At 44.1% G+C, this 19,808-nt stretch overlaps 1 protein-coding gene across 2 annotated transcripts in view; it reads left to right on the top strand.

Moving 5' to 3' along the window:
* pak4 (p21 protein (Cdc42/Rac)-activated kinase 4) overlaps positions 1-19,597 on the top strand; it is a 33,205-nt gene extending 13,608 nt beyond the window's left edge. For both annotated transcript variants that reach the window (XM_030406417.1, XM_030406423.1), the window contains exons 2-11: positions 4,194-4,430; positions 4,713-4,915; positions 5,004-5,208; positions 5,419-5,652; positions 6,080-6,538; positions 6,884-7,017; positions 7,397-7,523; positions 12,006-12,131; positions 12,233-12,367; positions 13,869-19,597. In XM_030406417.1, the coding sequence (XP_030262277.1) occupies positions 4,230-4,430; positions 4,713-4,915; positions 5,004-5,208; positions 5,419-5,652; positions 6,080-6,538; positions 6,884-7,017; positions 7,397-7,523; positions 12,006-12,131; positions 12,233-12,367; positions 13,869-14,024 (1,980 nt within the window). In that variant the 5' untranslated portion in view covers positions 4,194-4,229 and the 3' untranslated portion in view covers positions 14,025-19,597. The remainder of the gene's footprint in view (positions 1-4,193; positions 4,431-4,712; positions 4,916-5,003; positions 5,209-5,418; positions 5,653-6,079; positions 6,539-6,883; positions 7,018-7,396; positions 7,524-12,005; positions 12,132-12,232; positions 12,368-13,868) is intronic.
* Positions 19,598-19,808: the final 211 nt, after the last annotated feature.

Here is a 19,808-nt window from a genome sequence, read left to right as displayed (position 1 = left end):
AAAAGGCTCAGGATTTGAAAGCCACAATCCTCCATGATTCACAGCCAGACCGCTGTCTGGGAAAGTAAGACACTCGGTGTCATTCTTAATCCCCACATGATGATTTTTGTCCTGATTTACAGCCTGTAAACTCTTTATGCTTTCAATACGTTTATTACGACCCAGGTCATAAAATAACGGCTCTAACTGTTCCCATCAGTAGATCAACTCAGAGGGTGCATGTACATATTGGTTTATATTACTGTGTAGGTGATACTATAATGTCTCCAGCCACCTCCTCCAGTCTTCATTAATCTCCCCTTCCTTAAGGCAGTGGTTACTGTCTGTGGCCCAGATGCATTGATTGACCGTATTGCTGTTTCAGCCAAACACTAATGATGAGCCTCCACAGTGATTTATCTGCCTCTTCTCTGTTGTCACCACACTCATTAGGACTGGAAAGAGGCATTTATCACCAGTGTTGCAACCTCACTGTTATGAGTTTTGCTAATGGTTATGAAATCCAGAGCTGGTAGCTGGGTGGAGTCGAGTCCTGTCGTTTTTTGTTTTGTTTCTCTCTGGAGAAGTAACTGAACGTGTGTCTTACTGTGAGACCAACTTCACTGCTCTGTGTTAGCATCGATTAGTGCTAATGTCACTTTCAAGTATATCCAAGCCCAAAAATTAGCATAAACTGAAACAAACAGATGGCTCAAACACTGCAGAGCCCAAATATCTGAAATATTGAATGCACCAAGGTACCAAAGTTAATTTGGTGCATTAAATAATTTGGATATTGGAGCCCTGCAGTGTGTGTGAGTCGTCCATTTGTTTCATGGTGATTATATTTTTGTCCTTTGCTCTCATTAGAATGCTACGACATCAGATATAAATTTATAAATAAAGCTATTAGGTTGCACAACAAACACACTGTGCCTCAGGATAAGAGCTGTGCTGTTTTCTTCCATCCTAACCAGTTTCATTTGCTTGAAAAAGCATTTGGGTACTTGTGCGTGACTGCAGGGCTGGTAAAACAAAGTTATGTTGGATTTATCATTTTTGTGTCAAACGTATACTGAAGAAAAACTATTAGATTGATGATTATGTGACATTTGAGGGGATCTATTCCAGGATTTGTAGGTCAGAACATCACTGCAGCTCTACAGTATCACATTATTATCCTGTGTTGTCAAAAATTGAAGCCTCCTGAGTTTTGGTCACTGCAATCATCAATGTTTTTACTGTCCTGCTGACTTTGCACCATGTAGTAAAGTACATATAAATATCCATTTTGGCATTTTATCCTGCTGTCTTTGCACTGTTGGTAGGAGAGTTGTGTTGTGTTGAAGTTCTGTGTTGGTGCAGAGGCTGTGTGTGAACTTGGCTCTTCTCGGTGTGTTCCTGGGCGGGTCCTGCTTCACTTCAAACACTCCTGCTGTGAAAGACTTTATTAATACTGCAGATCGTGAGCTCGGCAGCATGACTCATGCCCTCTAACTTATGACCCGCCCAGATCGCCCTCTCTCTCAGCACACCCACCCACCGTCCCCCTCTGGTCTTCACATTCCCTGCATCTTCTTATTGCTTTGTTCTTAACTTCCCTTGTTTTTGTTTTTGTTCTTTTCTGCAGTAGCTGGGCTGAGCTGGGTGCAGTGTTTTGTACAAAAACAAGAAGAGAAGGCTATGGCAGACTTTTAACAGGCCAAATGGCCCTCCACTCCTGTTGCCCCCTGTGGTCAGCTGCCCAGCAGGGCCGGGACTGCTTATAGCGCACTGATCAGTAGCAGGCCAGCTTCTGTTTGACAACTGGGAGTGTCTCCTTTGATACCCACCGACAAAGCAGCAATGTCGAGAACGAGGTTGTTCAGACCGAGTTAAAGTAGTGAGCAGTGTTTCAGAGGATAGCTTGGAAATCTGTGTTTTTCCAGGTTTTTGCATCGATTAGTCGTTGACAGGAAATTGACTGCCAATTATTTTGATAATCCATTAAAGGGATATTCCGGTGTAAATTTAATCCATGGTCTAAATCACCGTGAAACTGTGTTAGACTCCCTCTCAAGAGATCAAGTTAGCAGACCGCTAATTTACGGAGTTTTATCAACCTCAGAAACGACCGCACGACAACAATACACTGCAGTAAATGGATCCAAATATAAACCGCCACCAAAAAGCCACAAATAATGCTCAGAACAGCACTAAACTTCAGCAACAGTACAAATAGGGTCTCAGCACATAGTCCGGGGCATCTAACCTCCGCTAGCTTAGCTGGATTTCTACTGAAAAGCTGACTAAATTTACCACTCTTCTGCAGCAGCTTCCTGTTGACGGGAAGTCCCGACGAGTCGATTACCGAGTGCAGTAGAGTTCCGCGGCTCATGGATGAAAATGAATGATTATGACTCCATGGAAAAGCAATCAAAGTTCATATGTGTCTTACCTGCCAGTTTATAACAGTTATTATCGAGAGCGGACAGGGAAAAGAACGGAATTGAGCATTTCTAACCGCACTCGGTAATCGTCGCGTCGGGACTTCCCCGACCCGGAAGCTGATGGAGGAGAGTTGAACTCTGTTTTTAGCTTCACAATAGAAATCCAGCTAAGCTAGCGGAGGTTAGATGTCCCGGACTATGTGCTGATACCCTATTTGTACTGTTGCTGAAGTTTGGTGCTGTTCTGAGCATTATTTGTGGCTTTTTGGTGGCGGTTTATATTTGGATCCATTTACTGCAGTGTATTGTTGTCGTGCGGTCGTTTCTGAGGTTGATAAAACTCCGTAAATTAGCCGTCTGCTAACTTGATCTCTCGAGAGGGAGTCTAACACAGTTTCACGTTGATTTAGACCATGGATTAAACTTACACCGGAATATCCCTTTAATGGCTTCTGTCATTTTTCAAGAAAACATGTCAAACACAAACAGTTCAAGCTTGATGGCTTCAAAAGATCCATAGCAGCAATCTGATCTCTCATTTGATCATTCTGTCACATGTCCAGTATTTTGTCTCCCTAGTTAACATTCAGGGAATAGAGTAGCAGAAATGTTTTTCATACTGCTGCTTTGGTTTGGACCTCCATGGATCCCTGTCCTGTAGCAGTTATCAGATATCAAGTTCTCCTAAAAGAAAAATGTCACCAGGCAGCCTGAGAAAAGTTCTCAGAGGCATCCTCTCTGTATCCCACTCTGATATGTATTATTTAAATACAGCAGTCCAGAATATACATCAGTTTTATGACAGAACGTGAGCTGTCAGCAGCAGACTGGACTGTAGTCAGTGTTTTGTATACGACACAGAGTGATACCGGAGCTGTGACAGTTACAGAGTGATTGAGACGGCGAGAGAAAACAGATTTAAGATGCTACTCTCACGTCGTCCCCTCGGCTGATCGTGTCGTGTCCATTAGTCAGAGTTGGAGCAGCAGCACTTGTCCTGTCATTAGTAATGGGAGACCAGCAGCGAGCCTATTGTTAAAGCCCTCTGATGACCTTCAGCTAAAGGTCACTGCTGCTTTAATTCCAGTACGTCGCCAAATGCTCAGCGGGCTGAAATAAACCAGCTGGGTGTGATTTATTTGCTGAATTAAACACACACACAACCAGAAAGTATTTTTATCATGCTCATGTGAGTTTGGGAAATAAGGACCTGATAGTCAAGTTTGGTTGCTGCTTTACAAGCTCAGTTGGGTGTAAATGGTTTTATTCTTTCTTTCTTTCTGTTTGTATTTTATAGGAAACCACACCCAGCCTCCCTGCCAGGCTTATTATTATTGATATTTTTAAATTCTATTTGGACCGAGTGTATTTTTACATACAAGTTTGTCATTTAGGGTTGCAGTGTTGTACAGTTATCACAGTAATCATACCGTGTATATTTGCTAATCCATAGTATTGAATACTGCTGTATTAGTGATTATTTAGTGTTTATATACATTTTCATGTCTGTCATGACATATTTTGTACAATTATGATAAAAAACCCTTTGTTTTCAATTCTTTAAGGGTCACTAATTGTTCTTAATAAATGTGTAATGCTGTGATATTTCCTGAAATGAAGACAGTAATTTGTCATTTTCGGAAGTTGCTGTCTCTGCCTGTCTGCATGCTTGTGTGCAAACACGTGCGCTGTGTTTTACATACGCCACTTGCAAGTTTCACATTTGCATTTTTTTCCGCAGTCTTTCCTGCTAACTCTCATCTCTCTCCTGCTTCCTCCCTGCAGGTCTGATGCTAGGCTGTAGCTGCCTCAGCCGCCATCATGTTCACCAAAAAGAAGAAGTCTCGCATCCAGATCTCCGCTCCGTCTAACTTTGAGCATCGTGTACATACCGACTTTGATGAGCAGGAGCAGAAGTTCGTCGGGTTGCCGCGGCAATGGCAGTCGCTCATCGAAGACACGGCGAAAAGGCCCAAACCCTTCATCGATGTGACTGTCATCACTACTGTAGAGCCGCGCAAGGTGGGATAAGCTCAAATGACAGACAAGCTGTTGGTTGAGGAAAATGATCTAAAACTTGAGTTGTCCTTAGATACTGATGTCGAAAGAAACTTGGTGCTGTGATTCTGTCTCTAGGTACAATTAAACTGACTTTGAATAGATATTTTGACTTAAGACCAAACCAATTAAATAGCAAAGTACCCATATATTCACAAACACACGGTGATAATTCTCACCAGCTTTGAATGTTTGGGCCTCTTTGTCAGCTGTACATTATTTTTCTTTTCTTTTCAATGTTTCCAGACAATCGTACGTGGCAGCAAGCTTGGAGCGGACGGCTCTCTGACATGGCTGCTGGATGAGTTTGACACTATGTCTGTGACTCGCTCCAACTCCCTGCGACGAGGCAGCCCTCCCACCCAGCCTCGCAAGGACTCTACCTCTTCGCTTGGAGGAGGGCAGGAGAACGGAGATCCTCACCACAGACACTACTCGCATTCAGACCGGTAAGGATTGAAACTGCAGCACCAGGTAGAATTATAGCACAGATTTTGTTTGCATCCCTGCTGATGTTAGCATCTCTCTCCGTTTCAGAGACCGGCCCAGGCCAGACCACCAGAGTGGAGGTGACCCCCGCCAGAGCCAGCGTACGGTCCGCCCTCAGTGGGACGAGGGAGGCCAGGCTCGGCCTCAGCAGCAGCCCAGAGGCCAGGAGCCCAGTCGGGCCCACAGAGACAGGCCTGGCTCCGGCCCTCCTCCTCCCCCACATAGAGACAGAGAGCATCGTGACCGGGACCAGGTGAGGACCATGGTCTTAAAAACATATAGTGCATTTTGATACATCAAATATCTTCAAGAGGATATTTTTATTTGACACTGCGGCAGGAAATACACTGTGTAGTGTTTGTTCTCTTGCCAACTTGATTTTATCCAGATTTCCTCTATCCGTTTTCCTTGCATGCTTCTCAATAATCCCTCCAACTCTGACCTAAATCCTGCTTTTCTTCAGGAGCAGGGAGTTCACAGGGATCAACCCAGTGACCACAGGCCAAAGTCCAGCTACATGGTGCGGGACGGCAGCCCTCAGTCTCCCAGGGACAAGAGGCCACTCTCTGGGCCCAACATCCGCACCCCAAACCTGCCAGTTTCAGAGGGGGTGATGAAGACGGCCCAGCAGACCACACGGCCATTTAACACCTACCCAAGGACGGACAGCGAGGGCGGACGCAGTCCCACAGGACAGGTAGGAACCACAGGCAGCTGTTTGCAGCCAGGACAAGCACAAGGAGAGACAGCAACCCTGAGGGAAGTTATTGACTGAGAGAAAAGGGCAGGCAGGTGCATATTGAGCCACTGGCTGATGGATGATAGCTCCCAGCACCTCGCTGATTCTTTCTCCAAGTCAGATTTAGCAGCTTCTGTCCTGGTTGACTCTCCTGAAAGCAGTTAGTGATGCTGTGATAACCGCAAGCTCAAGTTCAGACTAAACAACTTTGATCCAAACTGCTTATAGAATTCTGTAATAACTTAAATACTCTTAATACTCTCGATGTAAGTTTTTGCGTTCATGTGATGAGGTACTAGTTTTACCATCTTATTTAATTTGTAGGATGAGTCATACTTGGTGTATGTTGAGTTTAAGAAGACGTTCTCCTCTCTTTTTCTTCAAGCCGGTTCGACACCATGAATCCTCCCCTCAGAACGGCCCCTCCGGCGGCTCTGCCCGAGGTTCCTCCGGCTCCAAGCCCCCTATAAGCCACCCGCACCCTCATCACACTTCCCACCCGAGCCTGACCCCTGAGGCCCCCCAGCACCCACACACGCCTCACCCCAGCGTTCCAGCCCCCCGGCCCCCTGTGCCCTCTGGGCCCCCAGCATCAGGTGCTCCACCTCAGGGCCGCTCGCCGCAGAGGGAACCCCAGAGGGTTTCCCATGAGCAGTTCAGAGCGGCGCTACAGATGGTGGTGGATCCTGGCGACCCCCGGACCTACCTGGACCACTACATTAAGATTGGGGAAGGGTCCACGGGCATTGTGTGCATCGCTACAGTAAAGACCACGGGGAAACTGGTCGCTGTGAAGAAAATGGACCTGAGGAAACAACAGCGCAGAGAACTCCTCTTCAACGAGGTAAGAGTTCACGATGAAGTGAACGATGTGATTCAACATCCGAACGCATTGAGAGTGACTGATCGTATAGAACAAGTCAGAACTGCTGTTGTTAGAAATGAGAGATTCAGCTGTCATGTAGATGCAGAGCACACAGCTCTGTTTCACACATTAGTTGCTTATAACCTCTTAAACTCTTTATGAGTTATCATGCAGCTCTTCATTCTCTGACAGTGTTGTGATTGATGCTGTAGCATCGACCTCACAGATACACAACAGCCTCTCTACCTGCGAGGCCATCTCGACTTTCTTTTCAGTCCAATGAGTAAAGTAACTATAGCCTGTTTGTTTCCGTTGTAACTGTAGGTGGTGATCATGCGAGACTATCACCATGAGAACGTGGTGGAGATGTACAACAGCTACCTGGTGGGAGACGAGCTGTGGGTCGTCATGGAGTTCCTGGAGGGAGGAGCTCTCACTGACATCGTGACGCACACCAGGTGAGGAATTAATATTTTCATGTGATTCCAGCCTTTTTTTTTTTCTTATCTGACCTTTTATGACTGAATCCTGCTTTAAACGTCCCTCATTGAACCTTACCATGACTCTTTTCTTCCACAAGAGGGCAGTGTTTCCCATGTCCTCTGCACACATTTACCACCATGTGTGCCATTTCACTTTTCTTCACAACGTCGCATCATTAATTGATTGTTATGACAGTTTTATGTGGGTGTGGGTGCTACACATCATCAGTAGGGTTTAAGAAATTATCTCACCTGACTGTAGAGTTTACCAGAAACACACATCATTAATATAACTGCAACTCCAGAGGTGGTGAAGCCTGAACTGACATGTCACGTGTCCCCCGTCTCTCTGCAGGATGAACGAGGAGCAGATTGCCACCGTGTGTCTGTCTGTCCTGAAGGCGCTGTCTGTCCTCCACACACAGGGTGTGATCCACAGAGACATCAAGAGCGACTCCATCCTCCTCACTCATGATGGACGGGTATGTCCCACATACGTCACACTGCTTTTTCTCCACCATAGTCAATCATAGCCATCACAAAAAAATATGTACAGTTGAAACTCTCTCGCCAAAAAGCAACCGAGGCTTTGTTTGTGATTGAATATGAGTCAAACCTTCGTTTAAAAGCATAATTACAAGGAAAGATTTTAAGGTTTTTACTGTAGTTTTGTTCTCGGGCAAGCTAATTTTCAATGGGAGTGCTACGGGCACTTTTACACTAGCATCAAAATCTCTATTTTTAAAACAGTAAGAAGGCTCGACACAACATGAAACTTTGCTCGTAGTATCACCAGGGTCTCTACACATGAACACGAGCATTGAGAACATTGTTTGTGTACACAGAGTTTACTAAAAAGAAGGTTTTTGGACAAATCCCGTTAGCAGTAGCACCTCCGGCGCGCTGCCGTCATGGCAGACAAAAAGTGTCGAACCCCGAGTGCGACCTAACAGGCAGGAGAGTAATGGTGGACCGCTCTTCAAGCCTTCCTGTCAGGTCGCACTCGGTAAATCCTAAAAGTGACTCTTTCATCGTAATTATGCTTTTACACAAAGGTTTGACCTCAGTTGGTTTTTGGCGAGAGACAAATAACATTTTAATCCTGTTTGAATTGTGCCATGAATTACACATAAGATTTTTGTCATTTTAAATGGAAAGAAATGTACCTGAACAGTGTTTTTCATCATTAACTCTCCTTTCACATCACTGAAGCCGTCATTACAGCCACACTTGTGATTTTCACCTTTTATGATGCCTGCTGTGCCGAGGTGACAGCAATGTTGGTGTTGGTGACATTTATTGTTTGAGACGATTCAATTCACTGAGCAGTTTTACACAAAACTAAATGGAACTTTACTATTTTACAACAAATGTCAGTTTAAAAGGTTATCAAGCAAGTCAAGAAAGTCCCAAACACCACATGTGTAATTCCTGGCACAACTCTAAAACTAAATGAGATTCAAAAAAGTATTTATTTATTTATTTCCATGACTACGATATCATTTTTTGCACATGAGTGGGATTTCACCTTAACGTAACACCAGAAAAGACAGCTGCATCATTCTTTCAGACAGGGAGTGCACTACATCAGGGAGTGGCACTAAAAAACAAGCTATTTTTCTTTCCTCTTTAAAATGTCAGAGTGCAGAAAATGTCTTTGTGCACCGTCCGCTCACACGTAAGAAGAGACGAGAGTTTGGTTTGTGGCATCACAGAAACAAAGTGATTAATATAGCTGTTCTTCTGAATTAGCAGCAGCACACATCTGCTTTCATATGTCAAACCACAACACTGTGACTGCTGCAGCACTTTATCAGCATTGCATTTAAAGGGCCATTTTCACAACAGACAGCTCAACCAGTCACGTCAGAGCTAACACACATGTTGCAGATGATATAAATTAATGATATGTTCCAGTGGGTCTGTGATGGCCCATTAGCAGTCATTCATATTACGTCTGCTATGCTAAGACCTCTGGTGTGCACGTGACGGACAGAGAGGTTTGTCTCACAAGGATGCACAAACTCAGCACGGCGCTGCAGCCACTAAGAGAACTTGACCTAGTTATACAAGAATAAGGGAACATGATCGTCTGAAAGGGGAACGAAAAGTTAACCTCTACTGTAGCGCTGAGGCTGCTGCCAGATCACTTCCTGCTTGTTGGCAAGTTTCTGCATTCTTCAGAAAATGAAACCAAGAAGGTTTTAAAGCAAGATCATGGAGAAATGAATAGTCAACACACCGTGCATACATGGTCTGTGTCCCTGATGGTTGAGTTTGTACCGTCTACTTCTCTGTGTAGTCATGCGGTTCTGCTGAGCTGATGTTTCAGCTGCACAGAAACCATGCATTTCACAAGTCTGAGAGGTTAAGCAAGCTTTCTGCTGAATGTCATCGGTGCTCTGGTGTATCTCGTGAGTTTGTCCACGTTGTGCAGATCATTAAGATGCATATTTTGTAAACAATTGGGTACAATCAAAGAATCAAATTGAGGCGATTTCAGCCCTCATCCTGCTGCTGATTCACTCAGATTCTGTCAATCAGTAAGTGCAGACCGAGATCACAGATGCGATGTTAAAGCACTAACATTTGATACTTGTTTGGTAGCAACCGTTGTTACACAATTTGTGTTGTGCCGGAAGCCGCCTGTCCATTTTCTGAGCTAACATTAGATGCTGGTGCCTCTCACTGAGGCACTGAGACGAGGCGCCTGAGAACGTGCATCAAGTCACATCACTGTCGTAGAAAATCTGTCACACAAAATCCACAGTCCAGCAGCTTTAAACAACATAACAAATCACGCACAGGCTTGTATAGGCGACAGTGAGAGACGTATGGCCAATACAAAAGAGATTAACACAGAAATTGTTACACAAATAACATTAGACTCTAGTTTCTCTGTTAATTTACTCGCATTTCTTCTTAGACTATCGAGTTAAATTGTGGGCCTGTTTTTTGTTTGTTTGTTTTTTGCTGAGTCTCTCGTTCCGACGTCAACATAGACTCTATGTGCAAGTCATATATGTTGCTGACAATTGAACCACAGCGTACATGATGACAGCTGAGCAGTGTTTGTGGTCTGATCGCTTTATGAGCTGTGGTTTCACCCATCGCCTCGCCTCGGCCTCCAGCAGCAGCACGCATGACCAGGCAGGTCTCGACAGCGACGCCGCGGTGCTGCTCTGCATTGTTGTGCTCTGCAGGGGCTGCATCATGTAGGTCATTACTCCTGCTAATGAGTTTCTCAGAGGACGCGTGTGTGACCTGTGTCAGTAATAAAAAATGGGATAAAAGTGTCACCTGTGTGCAGTTGTATGTGTGCACAAAAGGGTTATAATTTCTTAACACGTCTTTTTGTGTTCATATTAGAGATGCATTTGTATATAAACACGACATTTCTAATTTAAAGTTGTGAAATTTCCGGACTAATTTTATCAGAAGTGTTGGTGTCATTTCGGGAAGACCTCCGATCTCTGGTCACACACGCTCACAGAAAGCTTCCTGCTGTGGTGTGTAAGCGCTGGGTTGGGTTGCGTTGGTGCGTGTGACTCTGGCTTGGCAGGGGAAGCAAACTTAACCAAGCCTGAAGTGTTTACCGTCAGTGGGGTGGGTGTGTTTGTCTGAATGCACCTGCGTGCAGAGTGATAAATGTGAGAGAGTCTCACTTCTAACAATGTAGGTCAGCGCAGTTTATCTCTGTTCTGGTTGACTCCCGTATTATTGTCATTGTTACTTTTATCATAAGACGGTACGTGAAAAGCTCAATCACGTTAGAGTGTCTGTGTATGTGAGTGTTCATACATGTGTGCATCACTTCTCATAGCTTTGGTTGTTTCGTTTCTCTTTTCCGACCCGTCTGAGGCTAACAGTCGGCCTCGTGGGCAACATTAAAGCTGCTTCTCTGTCGAGATACCCAGCCATGCACACACGTTCTCAGAAAGAGGGGTGGCTGTTAGCCAGGACCCCGACACACATTTCACAGACTCGGCCATTGAAGCATAAGATGCAAACTGTGCCTAAGATAACAAACATTTCCATGCCACTGAACTGCATATTTTTGATTTAACTTTGCTCCATCTGCCTGTAATCAAAAGTGAAATGTTCTGTGATCACAGCTTTCAATATAGCATGCACTGCGAGTAAACCACTGTGCTTCAGTGCATCAGGATCAGGTCACGATTGCCTTGTGAAGCTGTGAAGTGTTTGTATAGAGTGGATGGAAAGAGTTGCTGCATTTCTTGAGCCTCATATTCACACATGCATTGTTCTCTGGTTCAACGTGGATGTCATCGGTGCGGGTGAAGCAGTGTTCTATATTCAGGTTTATTTTCTCATATGTAGTTTGAGATTTTGCTGCAATCATCTTTGAGTTAATGGGTCTGTGTGTGTGTGTGTGTGTGTGTGTGTGTGTGTGTGTTTTTGTGTTTCATGCAGTCTCACTTGAGTTATTTTGTACCTGCTATAGCTGCCGCCCTCCTGTATGTTTGGTCTTGACGTCCCATATTGTCATGTTGGTATATCGTCTGTCAGAAGATGTAGATGCACTGTATTCTCGCGTTTTTTTCATTTACATCATCACATTCTCTGAAACTGTCTTCCTTACCAACACGACACACTGCAGCACGTATGTTTTGTTTTGTTTTTATTCAGTTTGGGGGTTTAACCAACCCGACCTTCCACTTTTTCTGGTTTCTGCTGTATTTTCGATGTGGTTTGTTAGTCATCTCCACCAGTCTATTGTCCTCCAGGTAATGGATTACAGTCTCGTACCACACGGAACAGCTTGTCTCAGCATGTCAAGTTTAACCACCTCCTGCTTCGCTGTTATGAAAGCTGTAACCAGTACAGTCATTTCATTACAGCACGACACACGCGATGTAAAAGAGTTCATGATCACTTTGTTGTGCACTTTCTGTAATCTTGACATTGATGTTTCCTCTTTTCATCTCTTTGTCTGTCTCCAGGTGAAGCTGTCAGACTTCGGTTTCTGTGCTCAGGTGTCTAAGGAAGTGCAAAGAAGGAAGTCTCTGGTTGGAACACCGTACTGGATGGCACCAGAGCTCATATCCAGACTGCCTTATGGACCAGAGGTAATGCTCACACTCTTCCTTCAGGATTTAACTGTTGTTTGATATTTGAACATCTATGCTAGCTCTTCTACCTGTTGACTGTCTCTTCTCACGTCGTCCAGGTGGATATCTGGTCTTTGGGCATCATGGTCATAGAGATGGTGGACGGAGAGCCGCCGTACTTCAACGAGCCGCCGCTCAAAGCCATGAAAATGATCCGAGACAACCTGCCTCCCAAACTGAAGAACCTGCACAAGGTACAAAGACGGAGCAGCTTGTCTGAAGCACCATTAGCAGTTGTGGTTGTGGTCACCCTGCAATTAAACATTTAAATCACTTCAACCGCAACACTCATCAACATGTTGACACTCCAGCCAGTGGTGACTGCATTATTACATGCTTATAGATCGCACCACACCTCATCGTCCAGCTCAGCCTTCGATACGATCACAACTACAGACCTGTGAAGTCTCACATGGTTGAGATGCTATCGCAGTGACAGAGTCTGTCCACAGACATCCACACATGGCAAAACACTTAAAACCACTTATGTGTCCTTCCACAACAATAAGTGTCACGAGAACCGCATTCTGCCGCAATGATGCATACTCACAATGTGAAAACATGACGAGCCGACGCTGTCACGGCTGGTTATCATTAATCGTTTGGTGTAATAACATCAACCCTTTGTGTCAGCCAGCGGTCGGTGTTGTTTGTAACCACAGTGGCTGTGAGGAAAGGTTTGATTATAACCTGTGTCATTTTTACTGCAGCAGGTATTTAGATGCCTCGAGGTTTAAATACATTACAGCAGTGTCGAGCGATGTATGACTTTTAATTGACTTCCTCTTCATCGGCTCCTCTGAGGAACGATGACAGGTTATCTCTGCCCTGCTGCAGACGCCTGTTCTACTGTCACCAAGTAGACTTATGATGGCCTGATATTCATAAAGGCAGTATGATGAGAGATGTGTGGCATAGATAGGAGTAGCAGCACTGACTCACTGTGACTTGTGTAAGTATTCTCGTCGGACCATTAAGCAGTCAGAAGGTAGTTTGAGTAGATTGTCTGTCTGAGTTTAAATGTCCTGAAATTCAGTTTGATGTAGAGTTGCAAAACAAACAACAGAGAAATGAAAAGAAACAGGTTCTCACAAAGTCTTTAAAGTTTGGAAAGTGTTGATATTTAACAGTTCACAAAGTTTACATGTGAAACAAAATGTTTTTATATTTAGAATGAAATGATTCCACACGAGCACAGTTAAAAGAAACAGCTGGTAAAAACAGGAAGTGACAACAAACATTAATTGATGTGGAGATAAAGAAATTATGTAACCTTTTTTAAATAGTTTAGATGGAATAAAATAGGCAATTTTTGGTTTAGGTACCTTGAAAGTGCTTGAATTGAGCCCTGAAGAAAACTAATTACAGTTGCACCTCCATTTATTTCTGAGGTGGAATATAAACATTACAAATTACAAGTCTGAAGTCAAACCTAAAGTGATACTGAAATAAACAGATACAGTCGGTGTTTCTGTTTCTGCCTTTGAGTTATTTTCAGTCTGATTCACTGAACAGGTCCTGATATTGAGTTGATGTGAACGATAGAGGAGAGACTTGAATACTGATCTCTTTATTTCACAGTTAACTCTTTCCATGCGTGCCAAAGAGAATAAAACATATAATCCCTTTACAAACCTACAGAGTCTTAACCATTAACACCTGGCTGACTCTGACTCTGGATGATTTCTCCCCCAGGTCTCCCCTCTGCTCAAGGGCTTCCTGGACAGGATGTTGGTGCGAGACCCGACTCAGAGGGCCACGGCCAGCGAGATCCTCAAGCACCCCTTCCTGACGAAGGCGGGTCCGCCGTCCTGCATCGTCCCTCTGATGAGGCAGAACAGGATGAGATGAGACATGTGACACTGAGACCTCCGGACAGTCGGAGGGCAGCGTGTGCAGGTTCAGATGGAACAGAATACTCCTGCACACAGAGGACGGGCCCTCAGAGGTCAGAGGTCACAGACGAGAGGTCGGGGGAAACTCTGAGAGCTGTGAGCTGCAGAGTGTCAGCGGGTGTGCAGGAGTATTCTATTTTTCTTATGTGAATCACTGAACTGTGGGGAGAGCTTCCCCTCAGCAAGAGGCAATAAGGCGGCATGTGTGTGTATGTGTGTGTGTGTACATGTTTGTCTGCCAACATATGTTGCTGACACTGTTAATGACGGTGTGTGATGGCTCATACGTGTGTGTGTGTGTGAGTGTGTGTGTGAGAGCAGAGAAGCCACATCCTGCCCGTCGAGTGAGTTTTGCCGGTGTGTTTTGATTTGAGGGGCTGACCTGGAAGACGCTGAAGGACTGTGGCTGTTTTTTTAATTTTTCCATTTGGATCTTACCTGGATTTAAAGAGTGACGGTGGGGTTTTGCACACCAGTCGGATGCTTTGAAGGAGCCGTGAGCCCGTTGGCTGATTTTAGAGACGTTTTAATCTCACTACTCGACACTCTGGAAGCCGAATCTTCTCACTACATGGACGTCTGATCCCAGACGTGGACGTTTTTTTCCTCACCATGCCCAGAACTTAACTACTGAGGGAGGAAATCTTTTGACTCACAAATGTGTCAAACAGACTTTTATTTTGTAGCCATATAAATACTAGCTTCCTGTTGTAAACAAGCAAACATACACTAAGTCAAGAGGTAAACACTGGAGTTGTGTTTTTTTTTTTTTTTTTTTTAACAGATGAATTTTTCTCTTATTTCATTCCTTTTTTTTCCTGTGTAAGTACAATGAACATAGAGAGATATATCAGTTTTGATGTTTTACTATCTCCTATTTTGTGATTGTTTTTATGATTATTATTATTATGATTTGTTTCCTGGTTTATTTTAGAGAGATGTGATGATTTTCAAAGCACTGTCAATGAGAGATAGAAGCTGCACTCCCGGTTAAATCCTGCACGCAGATCATAGACACTAGACCTTTTTATTATGTTGTTTGTTTGTTTGTTTTTTTAAAGACAGGACCTTTTAATCACTAAACCTCAGCGGTCGAGATGTCAGTTGGGAGGAGCAGGAAAGGTTTCACAGAAAAGAGAACAAGAGCACAACCCAGAAAACAGATAAACATCATAGAATCAAACATCTGTTTCTTGTTTTTAGAAGAGTCTGCTTTTCCACACCCTCTTTTTTTTTCACTATATCTGCTGATGGAGCTGAATCATTTTTCTAACTAATGATTCTTCTGAGGTAGAAAACGAACATTAGCTGCTTTCCGGGAAATCACAGGTTGTTGTTGCTCGGTGGAACACGTCCGCTTCCTTCTGCCGACATCACTCAGCTTCAACAAACACTCAGCGACCGCTGCTGACGTGGAGGAGCGCTCGTCGCGTTCTTCCACTGACCCAGCTCTCTGATTGAATCGATTAATGTTTGATTGCCTGGTAAATGCATCCGGCAGAGCGCTCCTGAATCCACTTCATAGTGTGAGGGCGATAAACGATAAAGGAGAAACTCTCTGCAAGAAGTCGATCAGCAAGAAAAGTGGCTTTGTTTAGATTTATACCTCCGATGAAAAGTGTTGGTCATGCTCCTAATGTGTGTGTGTGTGTGTGTAAAGATATGGGCTCTGTTATTATTTTAGTGTTTGCGTTTTAGTCGGCGTGAATGTGTGTTCTGTGAAAATGGACCATTAGGCAGAGGACAAAAAGATAACAGAAGTACTTAGAAGGTGGAAAACACTTAAATGAAAATCCATTCTGCTAATGATGCCCAAACACACAAGCTTAAGAAAATATCAGACCTGTGTCAGATTGTTCGTGAGTTCTCTAAAGTGGCTGTAAGCTGCCGTTAATCGCTTTATTGCAACTTGTTTGGAGCACAAGGTGAACAGCTGATCGCTCGCTGTAAATAACTATACATTCACTTTCAAGAAAATCACCCACAGAGCGCCTCGGCCGTCTAAATGAACCCACAGGGAATTAATTACAGCTCAGTTGGGCCCAGGTCTTGTTATTATCCGCCCACTGGTGCCCTGATGTTCCTCAAGGCTGGAACAGGAGGCGTCTTTATCAGGACACATCTGTAGTTTCACGCTGAACCCGGTGGCATTGAACGCTCATTTATACAGCAGATGAAATTAAAGATGAAGCCGTTACACATTCATCCCTGTGGAGGTGACGCCACGCACAGATGCACATAAACAAAGCCTGCAGACACATTCCTCTCTCTGTTTCCAGTCCTTCTATGTCGTCCAGTTCAGCTGCTGCAGAGATCCTCCTCCCGGCAGGCCAGACCGCAAGTCAAGTAGCATTTTTTACAATGAGTCTGGTCGATGGCGTCTCCGGTCAGGGACACAAACTGTAACTCTACAGACGGAGGAGAAGTTTGGATGGTGTAACACTACGTACATATACTCTATACTGTAGCTGCAGGTGCGCTGTGTTAGAGCTGCAACGAGAAGTCAAATAAACCGTCAGTCTATCAAAGAAAATTGGTGCCAACTATTTAGAAATAATAGAAAAATTTGATTAATTGTTTTCGGCAATTTTTCCAGTAAAAATGTCAAACGTTTTCTGGTTCCAGCTTCTTAAATGTGAGGATTTGCTGCTCAACTTTTTCTTTCAGGACAGTAAGATTCTGGGAAATTGTGACGAGCATTTTTCACATTTCTTTGTCGAAAAAAACAATTCAGTTAATCGTCAGACTGAGTATCTGACAAAACCGTCATCGAAGTCGTGGTATAAGCATCGATACTGGTAGCCGATTATTACCAAGACATTTGTAAGGTACCCGGCCCTAATTGGTCTTGGAAATAATCAATTATTGATTATTATTGAGTTGCATTGCTACATTGTGCTCCGGCTCTCCGGCTGGTACAGTCAACATTCACTTTCTGGCTTCTTCATGAGAAATCGAACACTGTGAGGTTCGTACGACGAGTCGCAGCACAGAGCAGGATGAAGACATGAAGACGAGCTGAGCGTTTGTTTTCTACCCATGTTGATAATTCCTGAAAAGAAAAGCACAGCTAGCTACGGGTGAGGGCGGTGTTTAGTGCTCGTCAGCTGACTGTTTTGATAATCAATCAATCAGTTGGAGGGAACATTGTCTGATTCCAGCTTCTTAAATGTGAACATGTTGTCGTTTTTATCCTCTGTGACACTAATCTCAGACGTTCATCTGTGACCATTCTCTAACATTTTTATAAACCGAGCAACTAATCGATTCATCAAAAAAAAACAATCTACAGATTAGTCGAGCGTGAAAGTAATCGTACGTTGCATCCCTGCTGCGGTTTGAAGAGAGTGTTCGGGGGCTGTTTGTCGCCATGGTTACCGAGATGATGCTGAGTCTGTTTTGCTGCATATTTAAAACCGCAGTGATAAAACACTTCCTCCTCGGCGACGCCCTCTGTAGCTTCACGCTGTAGTCGTGTTTTTTTTTTTACAAAGTTGAGCTGTGCTGATTTATAAAAACACTAGTAAGAATGCCGGCGTGCAGAAAATGTAGTTTCCACCTCCTACAGACGCGTACGATCAGCTGAACGCTCCCCCGCCTGGACGTCGTAGGTTAATGGTAAACTCAGTCTCTGCCGCTTTCCTTCCTTGACAAACACTCTGGTAGGCGTTTGTACTTTGTCTCTTGGCAGCTCAGCAGATAGTAACATTCTCAGCGGTGTCAGTTTGTGGATCTTGTTTGGCGTCCAGAAGTGGGACAAGCCGATAAATGACTCACCGGTTATGAAACGAGTTGTGACGCGTCGTGTTTTTTTAGCCATTCGCTTCCAATCAGAGAAGGAAAATATCGACTGAAAGACAATCAGCTAGTTCGAGTAATTTTAGTTTGTGATATTTGGAGATGAGACACTTTGAATTTCCCCTCTTTTTTTTTTTCTTTTTTTTTTTTGACATCACAGTCAGAATCTCACATTTGGATATTGATCACACTCGTTCCAGACTGCACATATTGATTCATCACGTACTGCTGGGTTTCTGGAGGTACTTTTTGAGAGGCCCGACAGCAGGCGGCTGGTGTTAATGACCAGCAGACATCGGGATCTGTACATTTGACTGTCTTTGTGCTTCTGATGGGAAGAAAGTAACGTCTGCAGAGTCTTCATCAGAGTTAAAGACAGTTTTTCTGAAGTCTGTCTTGAGATTTAGAGAATCAAATAAGTACTTTTTTTGTTAAATCCAGAAAGGTTAAGAGTTTCCCAACAGGTCCTGCACAGTTTTTGTTTTTACTTGTGCTCGACTGTCTGCGTGTTGACTCATCCACGCGCTGGTTTCATTTTCATTACAGTATCTGAGATAAGAGGTTGATTTCTGGTCAAACCCACGTTGGGTTCTTGGAAATCTTCAGCTTTTATCTCCAAATATTTTGACTTCCTAACTGACTCTAATCCTCCACAAACGACGTCTCCTGCCTCGTGTTCTACCTGCCGTCAGGCCCGAGAGTAACAGCACGCTCTCTGTGGTTTTATTGTGACGGCTCAGCCCACATTTTCATTTCATTATCAATGTGAAAACCCCAAATCTGATCAGACTGCAGGTGGACTGACATCTCTGCAGGTCGACTGTAATGGACCGGATTCAACTGCTGTGTGTGTGTGTGTGTGTGCGTGTGTGTGTGTGTGTCCTGTGAGGGTGTGTGTGTGTGAGTGACTTCATGCCTTAACATTTACAATCACTACTTGACGGACAGTTCTGACTCGACGCTACGACTGTTGGAGAAGGTGAAAGGAGTCCGCGACGCTTCTCATCTCACATTTTTAAAAAGATTATGTCGTACGTAGTTTTTTGTGCCGCGCGGGCTGTTTGCATCTTCTGGCTGATGAGTTTAAAAGCTCAGTAACATTCCTGACAGTTTAAATATCTGAGACCTCTTCAGACTGACGGGGGATTTTCAGGGTGTTTTTTTTATTTTAGAAAATACGGTGAGAGCGCCTCGACGTCCCCTTTCTGAAGGGGGATTTTTCAAGAAGCAGGACCGCTGGGATTCATTTCTGTCGGCGCCACAGAGCTTCCAGAATATTTCTTTATTAGTAGCCAATGAGCAGCTCCGGTGCTGCTCTCCTGGGTTTAGTGCCTTGCTTAGCGGCATCTTTGTCAGACGTTTTTAAAGATTGTCCTGTTTTGTGAGTCGTCTTGCTTCCTCGAAAAAAAACAAATAAAACCCTGCAGGATTTCAGTGAACGTGTGGTGACGCTGGACCACTACTGACCAACCAGCAGCCTGCTCCATGAAACCTGTGACGGGAGCCAACAGAAGAGTTCCTGACGGGTCGTTAGTGACGCTCATTGACGTGCCTCCTTGTGTAGAAGCTCATTTTGTGTCAAACGTCAGATTCCAGCGAGCGTTCCTGCACCGTCTTGTTTTTGTAAACTTCACTGTATTGTATTGTAAAAAACATAGACTTCACTTTGCAAATTTTACTTTTTTTTTTTTGTTTTTGTTTTTTTTGCAAATACAGATTTTGTAAAAGTCATTCGTGGCGTCTGTGTTCTGTTCCTCTGTTTCAGGTGTTCTCACGCAAACATTAAGAAGCAAAACACTGAAAAAATGACTCACAGGTCTCAGGAAAGAGTTTGATCTCTGTACGGTGGCCTTTCTGGGACATCTCAGCGTCTTGACTTTCATCAGTCTGAGCTGCTGCTTCATCTGGAGTGTTTCCTGCACTGTGAGAAGTCATAGTCTGC

This window comes from Sparus aurata, chromosome 2 (assembly GCF_900880675.1).
Source record: "Sparus aurata chromosome 2, fSpaAur1.1, whole genome shotgun sequence".
NCBI lineage: Eukaryota > Metazoa > Chordata > Actinopteri > Spariformes > Sparidae > Sparus > Sparus aurata.
The sequence above is the reverse complement of the archived record's forward strand: the minus strand, read 5'-3'. Positions and strand labels throughout refer to the sequence as shown.